Genomic DNA, 16,837 nt, shown 5'->3' with positions numbered 1-16,837 from the left:
GCATGTGATAGTTCCGTGACACGGGAAGGTAGTTTTCTTTTAATTCCGGAGAACACTGCAAATGAAATTCTTTGTTGGTGAAATAAAAGTTCTTTGGTGAAAGGCTTCAGTGTGTGGTGATATTTTAGAGGCTTTGAAATGGGTACAATATATTCCTGTCCGGATTTTCAACAGGGAAGAGTTGGGTGATTCATTTACGAACACAACTGAAACACTGGTCGATATAGCAGCATACATGTTTGCATAAAACAGAAGCACAGCTGGTGGATTCTACCACGTAACAAATAGGAAAAGGCACAGGGGTAAAAGGGGCATCCCAGCAGAAGAAATTGAAGGCAAACGCACTCATTTATACGTCAACATACGGACATGGAATACGAAATGAAGCCCACCCACCACCACCACACAAAAAAACCACCAACAACAACAACAACAACAACAACTACAACTACAACAACAACAACAACAACAACAGACAGAAATCTGTGGCTTAAAGAACTTATTGAAGTCCAACACATAGAATTCGAGGTCAAAATGCGCGAGCTGAAATTCAACAGAGAAAAATATGTGACCAAAAAAAGACACTAGCTGACATACAACAGAGAGAAATATGTGGCCGAAAACCACTAGCTGACATTCAACAGAGAAATATGTGCCTCAAAAACACAAGCTGAAATTCAACTGAGAGAAATCTGTGGCCAAAAAACACTAGCTGACATTCAACAGAGAGAAATCTGTGGCCAAAAAACACTAGCTGAAATTCAACAGAGAGAAATCTGTGGCCAAAAAACACTAGCTGACATTCAACAGAGAGAAATCTGTGGCCAAAAAACACTAGCTGACATTCAACAGAGAGAATTTTGTGGCCAAAAAACATAAGCTGAAATTCCATGAAGAAAAATGTCAGACGAAAGAACGTTAGTTGAAATCCACCAAACATTCTCACCATCACCGTAGTATAATCTTTGCATCGCACTTCCCATTATCAGTCAGCGAGGTCGCACCGTTTCGAACGCATCGAACACAAGATAACTGACTCAGAGCAGCCTGTGGAACGCAGGTATATAGAGGAGGTTTTATCGATGTCATCTGAGCCACAGACAGTTCAATTCACCCAACCACCTCGCGAAACCAACCATCTAACTGCTATCACTACAATGTGGTGTGTACATGTACACAGTGTCCTTATAGCTTTTGCATCTGGCAAGCCGCTATAGATAAACATGATGCTACCACTGTGCTGAGTGTGTGTAAGTCTCGGTGTACCCATTTCATACCTACTGCTTACACGCTGCAGGTATTCTAATGGCAGGAAACCTACATAGCGCTGGAATAGGTGCGCGGGCTTTTAAAAGAGTATTTTCACCTGTAAAAAGTGTAACCCAGCAGCTGGAAAATTAATGTGCTGTCAGAGATCTACCCATAATACCTATAGACTTTAGTATTACAGGCGGCTTGGCAACAGCACTTTGAACCGTCTTATTCTGCACCGAAAAAAATGTACGGTCGTCGTCAGACTGCGTCGGTTATGCCGCGAATGGGCAAACATATTGATCTGATATTGCATCGATATCTGCACTGAATTAATGTATAGAAATGCGTTGCGCAATTTGTTAATGCGCGCTTTGTCCGTCAAATCAAGTTCAGCATTGGCAGGATCACAAAAGTAATTGGTTCGGGAGAGGGGAGGGGGAGCCCGGGATTCTGATTTCATTGCAAAAAATAGACCCAACTAAACAAAAGAAAAATGCTCAAACACACACCACACAAACACGGAGACTCTTTCTCTGTTTCTCGTCTGTCAGTGTCTGTCTCTGTCTGTCATTCAGTGTCTATCGTTCTCTCCGTCTCTGTCTGTATCTCTGTGTCTGCCTCTTTCTGTCGGCCTCTAGTTGTGTCTATCTCTTTTTCTCTGTCTGTCTGTTTTCCTGTCTGTCTTATAAACTGCACTTTCCCCCGTCTCAAAGACTAGCGAAATAAACAAATCGCGAACTGTCCTGAAACATACATGACATTCCTTTCATTCCTCACTCTGTCTTGGTTTTCTCATAACGAACACATTGACAGCCGGCCTCCCCGCGGCATGTTTCACGTGCTGAATGGATCATAGTTTTCACAGTGCACGACCTGTCGAGGAGAAGCAGAAGTGGGGTGTTTCTGTTGTCACAATCAGGCGACATCGATTTCTCACCATGGGTATTCTCTGCATCATTGATGACTGGCAGTCTGAGCTGGATTACTGTGTTGTTCTCGTTGACATTTTTTAAAATTTTATGAATGGTGTCTGACTCCACCCCCCCCCCCCCCCCTCTCCCTTCACTGCTCCGATGCCCACAACAGGTAGTAAGTTCCATTTTAGCTCCCCTGCTCACCCCAGGGGCCACCTCAAACCTAAAATCAAGACGATATACGCAGAGAGGCACATTCGTGCAGGTGCACGAACGAACGAACACACACACACACACACACACACACACACACACACACACACACACACACACACACACACACACACACACACACACACACACACACAAGTCGTAGCTTATTTCCGGACCCCCCCCCCCCCCCCCAAATATGTGTAATGCCGGGATTCTCCATGGCAGAATCAGTACTGTCGAGGTGATTTATATGCTAATGAATCTTTAACTCGCCATTAAAAACGGCTGTTTCCCCAAGGACACACGCTGACCATGACCATCTATTGAATTGTTGACAGTATTGCCGTATTAATGAATCCCTTTGTGTGTGGTGGGCGCACGTGCAACAAGGAGAACGATGCATAGGCCTACATACACCTGCATACATACGTATACCTACATTAGTGTACACGTGCATACCTACACCAGCATACATATGCATACCAACACTAGTATATAAGTGCATACTTACACGTATACAAACTGCCAAGAAGATTCTCAGGTAAGTACCCAGACGGGTCAGGGACGTCGCAACGTTTCCAGAAGACAGGCATTTGCCAGGCCAGGAAGTTGATAACAAGTAATGCAGAGGAACCCCCCCCCCCCTCCCCCCTTTAAGACCTGGACATCTGAGAAAATCATATCAAAAAAGGAGGGAGTTTTAAAAAATAGGGGGAAATCTGCAGAAGTTTTGAATAGAAATCTGAAATTTCAAGGTCTTAAAAGGAGGGAAAATATTGTTTTAAATGTTAAAGGGGGGGTTTCTGTTTATTAAAAAAAGGATAGGAAGAATGGTACTTTGTAAAACAGTAAAAGCATAACTGATCACTTAAACGTTAACTGTTTAATGACAGCCGGAGAATAAAGAGAAGATGACCCTATAACTGACCAGTACCCTATACGGAGACAGACTCACGAGTGGTTAATTACCACTTCACTGCGGGTTTACCTGCTACAGGTGTTTATGACAGTACCTGAGCACATACACAAGTCAGTACAATTAATTAAGAGGCATCAGATCAAGAGACCCTTGATTATGTGTCCAGTCGAACTGACCGGTACTCCACGGACATATAATAACGAGGAGATAACAACCAGTAATGTTCATGTGGGGTGTACTTGCTACACCGGGAATTTGCTACAAGTCGCATTGTGTGTCACTGTGTGTGTGTGTGTGTGTGCGTGTGCGTGTGCGCATGCGTGCGTGTGCGTGGGTGTGTGTGTGTGTGCGCGCGCGCGTGTGTGTGTGTGTGTGTGTGTGTTTCATTGTCCCAATTTTTTTATCCCCCGTTTGGTTTGTACATTGGTCTTTAGTCTGTGAACCATTCTGCGTTCTGCGTTACCACAAATCGCAAGCGGCACAGGCAAAGCAGAAGAGATGTCCAACACAAGAAATCATTTGTTCTAAATATGTTGACAGGCAAAATCAGTCCAGAGGCTATCAGTCAGTTTTGCGCTTTGTAGAATATCAACAAACGACTCAGTTTTTAGTTCTTCTTCAAAACACGCACACAGTTTGACCTTTACTTTCGGTCACACGCCTATCTGATTCTTTTTCTGGACTGTCGATGAGTAAATGAAGAGATAAATCATGTTATCCTTTAAAATGCTATTTTGTGGGGGTTCTTTTTAAAAATATAAAAAGAATAGAAAGCACATACACAAACAAACATAAACTTTTTTCTTTAAAGTTCTGATTAAAGAAAACAAAAAATTAAGGCTAAAACGGAATAAGCAAACGCCGCTATATACCTCCTCCACCCCCCCCCCCCCCCCCCACTCCCTAAAAGTACTACCACTACCAAAGCCAAAGACAGTGAGTAGATAACGTTTCGACGGGAAAAGCGGCTAATAACACTTGTGCCGTTCAACAAAATATGTGACACATAAACCGCAAACGTACCCGTGATAAGGGGTCTACCCCTATCTGTAAACACATGATCTGTGGCAAAGAATGGGGTCAAGAGGGGTAGCTATGATATAATTACATTCTTCTACTGTACAAGCATACCAGTTTAATAACGATTCTCTCGGTATCTGTCAAGGACAATGAAGTTCGTCTGAATTCTGTGCCGACATTTCTAGTTTTGTTCGTGCTAGAATTCGTCTGTATTTTGTGCCAAATTTCTTGTTTTGTTCGTGCTAGAATTCGTCTGTATTTTGTGCCAAATTTCTTGTTTTGTTCGTGCTAGAATTCGTCTGTATTTTGTGCCAAATGTCTAGTTTTGTTCTTGCTAGAAGTTCGTCTGTATTCAGTGCCGAATCTTCAGGTTTGTTCGTGCTAAAAGTTTGGCTGAATGTTTTGCCAAATTTCTAGTTTTGTTCGTGCTAGAAGTTTGACTGAATTTTGTGCCAAATTTCTAGTTTTGTTCGTGCTAGAAGCTTGACTGAATTTTTTGCCAAATTTCTAGTTTTGTTCTTGCTAGAAGTTCGTCTGTATTCAGTGCCGAATCTTCAGTTTTGTTCTTGCTAGAAGTTTGTCTGAATTTTGTGCCAAATTTCTACTTTAATTCGTGCAAAGTCTTTCTCGTCTGGCTGCATTGTTTCCATACGAACACACAAAAAGCTCAGTTGCATGCAGGTTGCTTTACCCTTACCCTTTTGCCCTTATTTTTTTTCTGCGGGCAGGGAGCATCCTTCTTCATAGGTCTTTTTTAATTCTTGTCTAAATTTTGTTGTTTATTCTACATTCCTAAACCGCAATTCATATTCAAAAATAATTCTATCGAATTTCTACTGGAGTTCCATACTTTTAAGTCCCTATACACATTTTTGCCATAATAATTAAAACATTAACATAATCAACAAATGCATGTAAATATTCTGAACAATATATCATACCAAACAAACAATGATGTACATTTATATTTATCTTTACGTTATACTTTACGAAGACTTTATCCTCAATATATTTCCAAATACTTTTACATAAATAAAAAAAATGTTCCATATAATCTATTTCTCCAACACCGTGCAGGTGAAATACCCATTTTAAATAACAAAATGTTTGTTAGTTTGTTGGCCTTTTGGCGGATTGGTCAGTTGCTTATTTGTTTGCTTTATTTGTGCGGTTTGCTCTTAACATTCCAATTGTTTGAGTGAAAGTAGGGAAGAAATAAATTTAAAAACGTCTTGCAGCAAAGTTCCATAACTCAATGTGTGACCCATACATTGTTTGCATTTTTACTTATTGTTCAATTCAGATTTTTTTCCAGCTAGCTGAAATGCTTCAAAAATGAAAATCTCATCCACTTAATAACAGCTTGCTCTGATTAAAAAAAAACCAAAGGTACACACATTAAAAAAATAAAATAAGAGAGAGAGAGAGAGAGAGAAAACGGTTGGAGGCTGGGTTTACCTGCACATATCAAATGGACTTTGGGGATACAGACAACGTCATTGCTAATGACAAAAAAAGCCCACATCACTTTTAAGAAGATAGATGCAAGGGGACGAAGCAACATAAATAGACCCCCCCCCCCTTCCACTTCCCGTCAGTCCAGTGTAATGGATCTTTGGCGAATACATCAACCCATACGTTTTCGTATTGGCCTTCCGTATCCCCTAAATGTCCTCCTTTGCCTTTCTACTCCTCCTCCGTTCAGTGTTTGTTCTTCCTTTTTGCTTCAGCCAGCCTGTCCTAATTCCAACACCCTTGTTACATACACAAATCAGGCCAACTACAAATGAAGGCCTGTGTGTGCCTATGGCCATATGCCCACAAGATAAACACTGCGGGCACATAAATCTTGTCCACCTCTCATTCAGACCTGTGTCCGACCCCTTTCATCTTATACTGGTCAGTGAAGGTGTGGTCAGCCCGAAGTTTGACCCAAAATGTCCAGAATGGAACAAACACAGTGATGAATTATATCGAGAAGAGTTAAAAGTACGATCAATTCTATGGACAAACGTTGATACAGTGTAACACCCCCCCCCCCCCCCCTTAAGACACCCCCCCCCACCACCACCACCAGTTTAAAGACTCCCTCCATTTTAAGACCATATTTTTTGCAGTCAGTTTCTGTTCTTAAACCTCTGTCAAGGTCACGACTCTCTCCTTTTGAAGACCTGATTTTCTGGAGGTCGTAAAAAGGGGGTTCCATTGTGTATAATAAATTCTACAGAGAAAAATTGGCATACGACCGTCGGTGTGGCAGACATGTTGACAGAGAGTGTTTATGCGGATGATGATCTGATTGGACAGGTCTACCGCAGGGGTAAAATGGTTTTGCCAAAGTGAAACCTTGGTAATGGTGTCCAGCACTGGCAGGTCCATTTATCAAGCGGGTTTAGACTTCTTCTTCTTCTTCTTCTTCTTCTTCTGCGTTCATGGGCTGAAACTCCCACGTTCGCTTTTGCACGAGTGGGTTTTTACGTGTATGACCGTTTTTACCCCGCCATTTAGGCAGCCATACGCCGGTTTCGGGGGATGCATGCTTGGTATTTTCGTGTTCCAATGACCAACCGAAATCTTACATGGATTAATAGATCTTTTCCGTGCGCGCTTGGTCTTGTACTTGCGTGTATACACAAAAGGGGATAAGGCACGAGCAGGTCTGCCCATAAGTTGACCTGGGAGATCGGAAAAATCTCCAACCTTATCCCACCAGACGCATGATGGCATGAACATCTTGAGGACTCGAAGGAAACTATATGTACAATGATAAGAGATCGACTCGAAAAAAACAAGGGAAAGAAGCGCTCTATAAATGCATACGAATTTTAGGTGCAATTCTTAATTCTTAGCAAATTAATGTGATGCATTTTATGTCTGTAATCGCCTGACACTGCATGGGAATTTTCCTTGTTTTTAAAAGGACAGTAAAACTTTGAGTCTTGAAGTCTTGACATGTGCAACAGTGTAAGTGAGAGTTGTGCATTTAGACTGATTATTTTCCTTGTTTCTCATATAAACTTAACAAGTCGCGTAAGGCGAAATTACTACATTTAGTCAAGCTGTGGAACTCACAGAATGAAACTCAGTGAACGTAGTCCGCCGCTAGTGCAAAAGGCAGTGAAAGTGACGAGCCTGTTTGGCGCGGTAGCGATTGCGCTGTGCTTCATAGCACGCTTTACTGTACCTCTCTTCGCTTTAACTTTCTGAGCGTGTTTTTAATCCAAACATATCATATCTATATGTTTTTGGAATCAGGAACCGACAAGGAATAAGATGAAATAGTTTTTAAAACGATTTCGGAAATTTAATTTTTATCATAATTTTTATATTTCTAATTTTCAGAGCTTGTTTTTAATCCAAATATAACATATGTATATGTTTTTGGAATCAGAAAATGACGAAGAATAAGATGAAATTGTTTTTGGATCGTTTAATAAAAAAATAATTTTAATTAGAAGTTTCTGATTTTGAATGACCAAACTCACTCATTAGTTTTTAAGCCACCAAGCTGAAATGCAATACCAGACCCCGGCCTTCGTCGAAGATTGCTTTGCCAAAAATTCAATCAATTTAATGGAAAAAATGAGGGTGTGACAGTGCCGGCTCAACTTTTACAAAAAGCCGGATATGACGTCATCAAAGGTATTTATCGAAAAAATGAAAAAAACGTCCGGGGATATCATACCCAGGAACTCTCATGTCAAATTTCATAAAGATCGGCCCAGTACTCTACACACACACACGCACAGAAAGACAGACAGACAGACAGACAGACAGACACACACACACACACACACCACGACCCTCGTCTCGATTCCCCCCTCTATGTTAAAACATTTAGTCAAAACTTGACTAAATGTAAAAACAGCGCTCTGCCTCAATTGTTTAAGATGTTCGACTCGACAAACACAGTACACGGACGGACACTGGCAAACGATGCTGAGATAAAGCTGGGCACAAATACGAGTTAAATGTACTGACTGACAGACAAATCGGCGAACGGTCGAGTAAACAAACAATAAGCCACCCCTCTAATCTGTGTGAACGTTTGAGCGCTGACTGATGCCGAATCCCTGTAATCAGTATATTTTCAAGTATAAAGTGAAAGCCAGCTACCCTGTACCTATGAAACTAAATGATTATCTCTAGATACGAACAGCAGAGTGAAGTCTGTTTCAGTCACAATATCTGTTACAGTTTTTGAAATTAAATCCCACGTTTCCCCCCTGTGAAATGCGCATCAATTATCAACTTCTAATAGAACAATTAAAATGTAAGTGAGAATGTAAAATAGAGCAGAAAACACTGCAGCTCAGTTTCTCTGGTCGTATCATCTTTCGGTAACCCAAAGCCTCGGCTACAAAACACGAAACAGATACTGAGTGGGTTGTCGAGGGCGGACATGACGGGGATTTGAGGACAGGACTTCGGAAAGTCAGTCATGCCGACGAACTCGTGGCTAATATGCTGCCTTGAGTATATCACTCGTTATGAGAGATTCAGAATCCCTGACTTATGGAACCTCGGTCTCTTCCAAAGCCTCATGAATACTTGACGTCACAGCAAAAAGACGTCACTCTAGAGAGTATAGCGTGACGTGTACGTTCAGTCTTAAAAATTCTTCCAGGGGAAACAGCAGGAGCAAAAGTGAAAGCAAAAGTGTTCCTAGAGTGACGTTTTTATCGGTGACTTTGTCATCATGAGCCGTGTGGAAAATAGTTTGACACGACCTCATTTACATGATATACCCACTAGCGAAGTGAACGATATTGTTATGTCATGGGTGGTCTCTCCAACGTATGTAGGATAAACCCTTATCTTACATGTTATTCACTATACCTTCTTCTTAGGTCATACCAGAGACTATAGAGTATACACTCTACAGTCTCTGGTCATATTAATCAGAAACTGGGATGGGAGCCAACAACACGTTCTGCCGGGTTTACGGTTAACAAGAAGAATCAACGAAAGGTATTTGCAAACCAGAAAATATGTTGATGTGCCCGCAGAGAAGAGGCGGCGACTGACTCTGATAAACTTACCCAGTCTGTTGTGAACTGTAAAATAGTTTGATGTGTCTACATAAAAAAAGACGACAACAGATATGAACGTATACACTAAGTTGTATACAACCACAAAAATTATCATAAAAAAAGGTCAGGTAATCGAAAATGCCTGCTCAGCAATTTCCATACCCAGCTAAACACAACTATAGCTATATCCTATATATTCTTGAGTTTGAACGCTGTACTTGCATGACCATGTGCATGCCATAGCCTGGCCGCGGGCAGAGTTCCATTACGGCGCATTGACATTGTTCTATCAACAAGCAAGGGGTCCGCGTCATGGTTCTCTAAACACACCTTGCCTTATGTCCCACCTGGCACTACCTGTTCTGCGTCTACCTGTACCTGTTCAAGTTCTTCTACCTGTACTGACCACAAAACAGTGTATAGCGGAAACCACTTTTAAGACCTCCAAAAATCTTAGAAAATCAGTCAGGTCTTAAAAAGAAGAGTCTTAAAACGGAGGTAACTGCATATAGGTTCTGAAGAGAAAGTCTGAGAAAACACGGCAAGGTAGTAACAAGGGAGGGAGTCTTCAATTGGGGCGTCTCAAAAGAGGGGTTCCACTGTACCTGCTGATAGTGGTCACTCGCACACCTGCTATCTCTTTATTGGTCTATGGTCTGGATGGTTCGCATCCACTTCTCCCCATTTCCCTTTTCGCCCCACGATTTAAGTCATTTCGCCCCACTGAGTTTTTACCCCATCGCCCCAAATTTTTTACCCCTTCGCTCCAGTCTTTTTACAACAAAATGGGGCGATCATGGGGCAAAATGTCACCAGAAAAAATGGGGCGATCATGGGGCAAAATGTCACCAGAAAAAATGGGGCGATCATGGGGCAAAATGTCACCAGAAAAAATGGGGCGATCATGGGGCAAAATGTCACCAGAAAAAATGGGGCGATCATTGTGCAAAATGTCACCAGAAAAAATGGGGCGAAGAGGGTTTGAAAATGGGGCGAAGTCAGCGACTTCGGGGTGATATGGCTTGCGGCGAAAGGGAAATGGGGCGAAAGGGATGCATACTTTCTGCACGGGTTTTTTCGTGAACGTTTCAGCGCTTTCTTGGCGCATGGCCGCTTGGGACAAAGTTATAGTGTTTTGGTAAGAGAAAAAAATGCAGTCTGCATCATTCTGTGAGTTCAACAAATTGACTAAATGTAGTAATTTTGCTTCATACGACTTGTTTTATGAATTACTGTACATAAAACAATTATTTCGTCAAACAATTCCCACTTCTCACAGAGAGCTCCCAGGCCTGTTCATTACATTTAGTCAAGTTTTGACTAAATGTTTTAACATAGAGGGGGAATCGAGACGAGGGTCGTGGTGTATGTGTGTGTGTGTGTGTGTGTGTGTGTGTGTGTGTGTGTGTGTGTGTGTGTGTGTGTGTGTGTGTGTGTGTGTGTGTGTGTGTGTTTGTCTGTGTCTGTCTGTGCGTCTGTGTGTGTAGAGCGATTCAGACCAAACTACTGAACCGATCTTTATGAAATTTGACATGAGAGTTCCTGGGAATGATATCCCCGGACGTTTTTTTTCTTTTTTTCAATAAATACTTTTGATGACGTCATATCCGGCTTTTTGTAAAAGTTGAGGCGGCACTGTCACACCCTCATTTTTCAATCAAATTGATTGAAATTTTTGTAAAGCAATCTTCGACGAAGGCCGGACATAATACATTTTTTTTAAATATAAAACGATCCAAATTTACGTTCATCTTATTCTACATCATTTCCTGATTCCAAAAACATATAAATATGTTATATTTGGATTAAAAACAAGCTCTGAAAATTAAAAATATAAAAATTATGATCAAAATTAAATTTCCGAAATCGATTTAAAAACAATTTCATCTTATTCCTTGTCGGTTCCTGATTCCAAAAACATATAGGTATGATATGTTTGGATTAAAAACACGCTCAGAAAGTTAAAACGAAGAGAGGTACAGAAAAGCGTCCTATGCAGCACAGCGAAACCATTAGCGCGCTGAACAGGCTCGTCAGTTTCCCTCCGTTTTGCACAAGCGGCAAACTACGGTCATTGTGAAAAAATGCAGTGCGTTCAGTTTCATTCTGTGAGTGCCACAGCTTGACTAAATGTAGTAATTTCGCCTTACGCGACTTGTTTTTATTATAACTAAGTGGAGGGATGATTCTTACCCCTTGTACAAGCGCGGCCAGATCCGAGACGGTGAGCCCAACTTTTTTCACGAGAATTAAGGAGTGTGCCTTTAACAGCATGTCTGAACTGTGTCAGTAATCGTTGTTATTATGGAACGACTTTGCAATAACCACACCCAACCCTCGACTCTTTTCAGTGCTCCACGACGAGCGGCAATGAATGAGTCGAGAGCATGAAAAGAAGTTGGGCGAATAAGAAGGATATATATGTGAGCGAGTGCAAAACATGCAATGTGACGGGACCGACTCTAAACGTCGATGCAGTAGGGCATCGATAATGCCATGTTCAAGTTAAGCGCTTACTTTTCTTTTGAATTTCATTTAGTCAAGTTTTGATTTTTTTTCTTTCATTTTTTTGGGCGGGGTAAGGTGGTGGGCGGGACTAGCAAAACATGTCCCTACATGGCAGGTGGCCTGTCATAACATGTATACTTTGGAATAGATGTAATAGAAATAGGGACAACAAAAGGTGTCCTTTTAAAGGAGGTGTCCTCTCATCGTGAGGTCCACACATCGCAGGTACCGCTGTACTGACAGCCGATCTCAACTGTTTTCCCACCTTTTTCAACTCTGTGTTCACGAATATCTTTTACATCGCTCCGTTCGAGGCGAACCCAGCACCACCTAAGGCAAATGATCTATAGTTAAATGAACTTCTGGCACCACCTATATAGGTCACGGTAAACGCGTGGTAAAGACTTTGTAAAACATCAAGCGATAAAAGGGACAGCAAGAAATGGATCCACCCTGACTCATGGGGAAGCGATTTTGACACTCGATACGGGATGAGAAGTGTCTAGTGAAACTGAAAAGAATTGCCAAAGAAGCATAGTTCACTTTTCGAGGGGACCGAATTCACGGACCCGAGTAATTGTGTACGTACAGCAGAGAAAGGAAAGCGGTGTGGTGAACAAGGTGGAGGAGAGACTTGATGAAGGGAGAGGTCACGGAGTAGGGGATTTAAGCGGAGGGAAGGGGGAGGTGGACTATGGGTCCGTCGTCACGTATGCGTACATAAATACACACACTGACACACACACTCACACACACATGCACGCGCGCGCAGACAGACAGACTGACAGACAGACACACAGACTGACACAAAGACAGACACACACACACACACAAACACACACACTTTACCGATTACTCTTGACAATCTCACACAATCAAGCCTTACAACTAAAAATATCCGTCCATGACTTGAAATACCACGACACATCTATACACCCAGGCCAAAACGTTTACCACCATACAATAAAAGAAGATTGGACCCACTCTTGGGGTTCATGACAGCCCCAAAGACCCCAGGAAAAGGTTGACAACAATGCATGTCGCATTGCGGTTTGACCTTATTCTGTCTGGTTCCAATTTACAGCACTATAGGTGGCAGCAGTACTCAGCATCCGACACAACAAGGGCGACAACCACAGCGACGTTTTTAGGTTGACTTATCTCTTTACACTGGGCATATGGTTATCGTTTTGCAGTTTGGTCTGGGGAGGTAAGGCAAAAAATCAAACGGTCATGTTAGTAGGCTACACATGTAATGTTCAGCGAATGCTGAAACAAGAAGCTGACATGGAAAATGCAAACACATGTAAATGTCACACGCAACGGCAGGAGCTACAGATAAACTGTGACATGTGACATGGGATAGGTAATCGTATATGTCTGAAGAAGGTCTCTTTTATTGAAGGCAGTGTCACTACAGATCTGTCCAGGCTTTCCTATGGGATAAGACCATCCCTCAACTTTAACATATCGTTTTTGTGTGATCATTACTAATAAATCCACATATTGTATTTCAATAAAACTCGCATTTTGCTTTAGAGTGGATAAATAAACAAGCGAGCTATGTACCGTATTAACCTACTTATAGTAATTCCGTGACGCATAGACAGAACTCACTATGCGTCAGCTATATGTCGTGACAAGGTCAGACTCGTGATAGATTATTGCCTTCGCTGAGACGGTGTCGTTACTCCAGAGGACGAAGAATCAGTGATCCGTTAAGATTTCAACTTTACTTGTATCAAGTTAGTACATGACCTTGCGAGGCCTGAGAACGAAGCTGCTAAGCAGGAAACTCTAAACACGTTGGATATTGTGTAAAGGATATTCAATACGCTGAATACTGACACAGTGACACCTGGGATACCACGGTTTTGCGATGAAACGCCGAAACTGATATCAAATCGCCAAAAACTGAATATGCATTCCTTATCGTAGAATTGCCGAAATTCGTCACCATGGGAGTCGAGGGATACGCCAAGTACAGCCGAAAAGTTTCAAAAATTGACGAAATTCGTATGGCCATTTCGATCAGCACACATTTTTTCATCTCTTATAAATATCAGGCCGGGGTGGGACTCTCTTGTGATGAAAAAAGAGGAAATACCTTTTTTCTAGGGCGATTTTTTTTAAATGGTACATTAAAATCTGTGCAATCTGGTGCATTCTGAAAATAAAATTATACTTGTTTAATTTGGATCAGGTAAAAAAAAAGACATTCTCCTCACTCCCCCCCAAAAAAAAAAACACACACACACAAAAAAAAACACAAAAAAAAACCAAAACACTTTCACACAACAATGATAGCATTGTAATGGTGCATATTTACGTAATGAACCATGTATCCATAATCCAATACTGGCAATAGTATGACGCGGAAAAATAGATTACTCCAGCGGAATTCGTAAGTTGTGTCCACGGAAATCCGCGGATTCGCGGAAAAGTCCCACCCCTGAAATATATACGTTTAGCGTCCTAACTTGTATTTATCAACATGGTCGGATTAAGCATATCCGGCTTCTCTCCTTTACGACGTGCCTTGTGTGTACCGCGCGCAGTAAAATTGTGCAGTAAACACAGGCAGTGGTAAGCGCAGAACTAAATAAATATGCAATTCAAGAACAGGGCATACACACACAAAAACACGCTGACAGTCAGCGCATTTATCCTATCTTGCAACCAGCTGTTGCGTCTGTCATTGCTGTGAAGATGTCATCTATTGTGGTCTGTGTCAGTGTGTGTGTGTGTGTGTGTGTGTGTGTGTGTGTGTGTGTGTGTGTGTGTGTGTGTGTGTGTGTGTGTGTGTATGTATGTGCTAGTGTGTGTGTGTGTGCGTGTGTGTGTATGTGCTAGTGTGTGTGTCACTGTGTCTGTGTGTGCGCGCGAATACATGATGTTTGTCTGTATACGTGTGTGTGTGTGTGTGTGTGTGTGTGTGTGTGTGTGTAGATTGTGTGTGTGTGTGTGTGTAAGATTGTCAGTGTGTGTGTGTGTGTCAGTGTACGTGTGTGTGTGTGTGTGTGTGTGTGTACGTGTGTGTGTGTGTAAGCTTGTGTGTGTGTGTGTGTGTGTGCATACGTGTGAGTGTGTGTGTGTATGTGTGTATACGTGTGTGTGTGTGTGTGTATACGTGTGTGTGTGTGTGTGTGTGTGTGTGTGTGTGTGTGTGTGTGTGTGTGTGTGTGCCGTGCACGCGAGCGGTGAGTACTGTGCGTGTGTATGTGTGCGCAGTTTCCTACTTATACTGTTTTGCCCAGTTATTGTCCACACGGGGTTTACCCAAGTAGTTTATGAAACCTGTGACACAAACGCACACATATTCTACATTCGTCACTGGTAATAAAAGCAGCATATTATATTTTGCCATCGAGGGAACTGCGCATAATTATATGTAACACAGCATTTCTCGTAATGTTGGTTGGTTGATCCAGTCTCATTTTTTCTTAGTCGATACATTTGTACTCATGAGCGTCAACATTTATCTGCCTCATTTAAAACTTTGTTTACATTGAATATGAACACCACTATAAGCATTATGCTTGTTGTTGTTTACTCAATATGCGTTTTTTTGTAAATAATGCACAAACGTTAAATAAAACAGTTTAAACCAATATGTACATTGTAAAGGAAAAATGCAAGCTCTTCTACATTTAAGCCAACTCTATGCACTGCAAACATTTATTCTAATTTTAAGTCCTGACTGTGCTTATGGTCTTTTCAGTTCCTCTTTTGGGCATATAGCCTTTACGTTTGATAAAATACTGAGTGCGCGTGCACTGTCGTACTCAGAATTGTCAGTTGCGCTTTTTTTCCGTTTTAGCCGGCGGCTTTCTGGTCCCTGAACGTCAAAGAAAAATGTAATGTATAAAACACAAACTAAAAAATATACCCAGATTGTTTCCTGTTCGACTTTGTGAAGTTCTACACTGACAATCACGTACGAGTGTGAAAGTGAAATTGTCCTGCATCCTGTGTTGCCATATTTACGATCATGGATAAACCGGCCACGGTGAAACATTCGTACTTAGTTTATATAGTTCTGCTAGATGTACGAAACTTTGCTAACCTTCCTCCAAACAACAATAGCACTACTCTTTCCGGTTCACTGAAATATGATATAAAAAGAGTCCATTCCCTGCTTTGACGCTGCTTGAAAATTTACAATGCATTTCAGTGACGGAACACGGAATGGTCCATTCAGGAATCGCATAAACCGGAAATGCCCGTTATTATACCGGTGCTGGAAATGACCTCTATTTTGGGAGATGAGAGTGTGTGTGCTACGTGTGTGTGTTTGTGAGCGTGCGTGTGTCAAGCAGTATGTAAGAAATGTTAAGTCCTTTGTACTGGAAACTTGCATTCTCCCAGTAAGGTAATACATTGTACTAGGTTGCAAGCCCCTGGAGCAAATTTTTGATTAGTGCTTTTGTGAACAAGAAACAATTGACAAGTGGCTCTATCCCATCTCCCCCCTTTCCCCGTCGCGATATAACCTTCGTGGTTGAAAACGACGTTAAACACCAAATAAAGAAAAGTGCGTGTGTGTGTGTGCGTTCGTGCGCGTCAGTGTGTGTGTGTGCGAGTGTGTATGTGTGTGTGTGCATCGATTATTGGCAATCCATACTTTATACTAGCTGATCTTTCGTTTGACCCATCAAATGCAAAGAAATTACTGTGTTAAGACTAGGTATGGTAGACTGGTTGGGGCAACTAAATAAATGATTTCTACGCCGCAGAAAGGAACGCTGAACACTAATAATAATTTAAAAAACACACACCCAAAAACAAAACAAAACTACAGATAAAACCATATCCGCAGGTAAAATGCTTATCTAGCCTACAGGCCGTATAATATAATGATTGATTGATTGATTGGGAGTGCTGAGTGTTCGTAGTTATAAAAAAAATGTATACCGGTTTGGAACATCAGTGGCTGGTGCGATCGCTGACCCTGTCCATGTCCCGGCCTCCGGAAT

At 41.7% G+C, this 16,837-nt stretch overlaps 1 protein-coding gene across 2 annotated transcripts in view; it reads right to left on the bottom strand.

Moving 5' to 3' along the window:
- LOC138959891 (ras association domain-containing protein 4-like) overlaps positions 1–16,837 on the bottom strand; it is a 59,024-nt gene that overhangs the window by 35,305 nt on the left and 6,882 nt on the right. The window contains exon 1 of one of the 2 annotated variants that reach the window (XM_070331563.1): positions 947–1,091. The exons of the other annotated variant lie outside the window; for it this stretch is intronic. Coding sequence (XP_070187664.1) covers positions 947–983 — 37 coding nt within the window. The 5' untranslated portion in view covers positions 984–1,091. Of the gene's footprint in view, positions 1–946; positions 1,092–16,837 lie in introns of those variants that run through there. 2 annotated transcript variants of the gene reach the window in all.

The sequence above is a fragment of the Littorina saxatilis genome, linkage group LG2 (genome assembly GCF_037325665.1).
Source record: "Littorina saxatilis isolate snail1 linkage group LG2, US_GU_Lsax_2.0, whole genome shotgun sequence".
NCBI classification, from domain to species: domain Eukaryota; kingdom Metazoa; phylum Mollusca; class Gastropoda; order Littorinimorpha; family Littorinidae; genus Littorina; species Littorina saxatilis.
The sequence above is the reverse complement of the archived record's forward strand: the minus strand, read 5'-3'. Positions and strand labels throughout refer to the sequence as shown.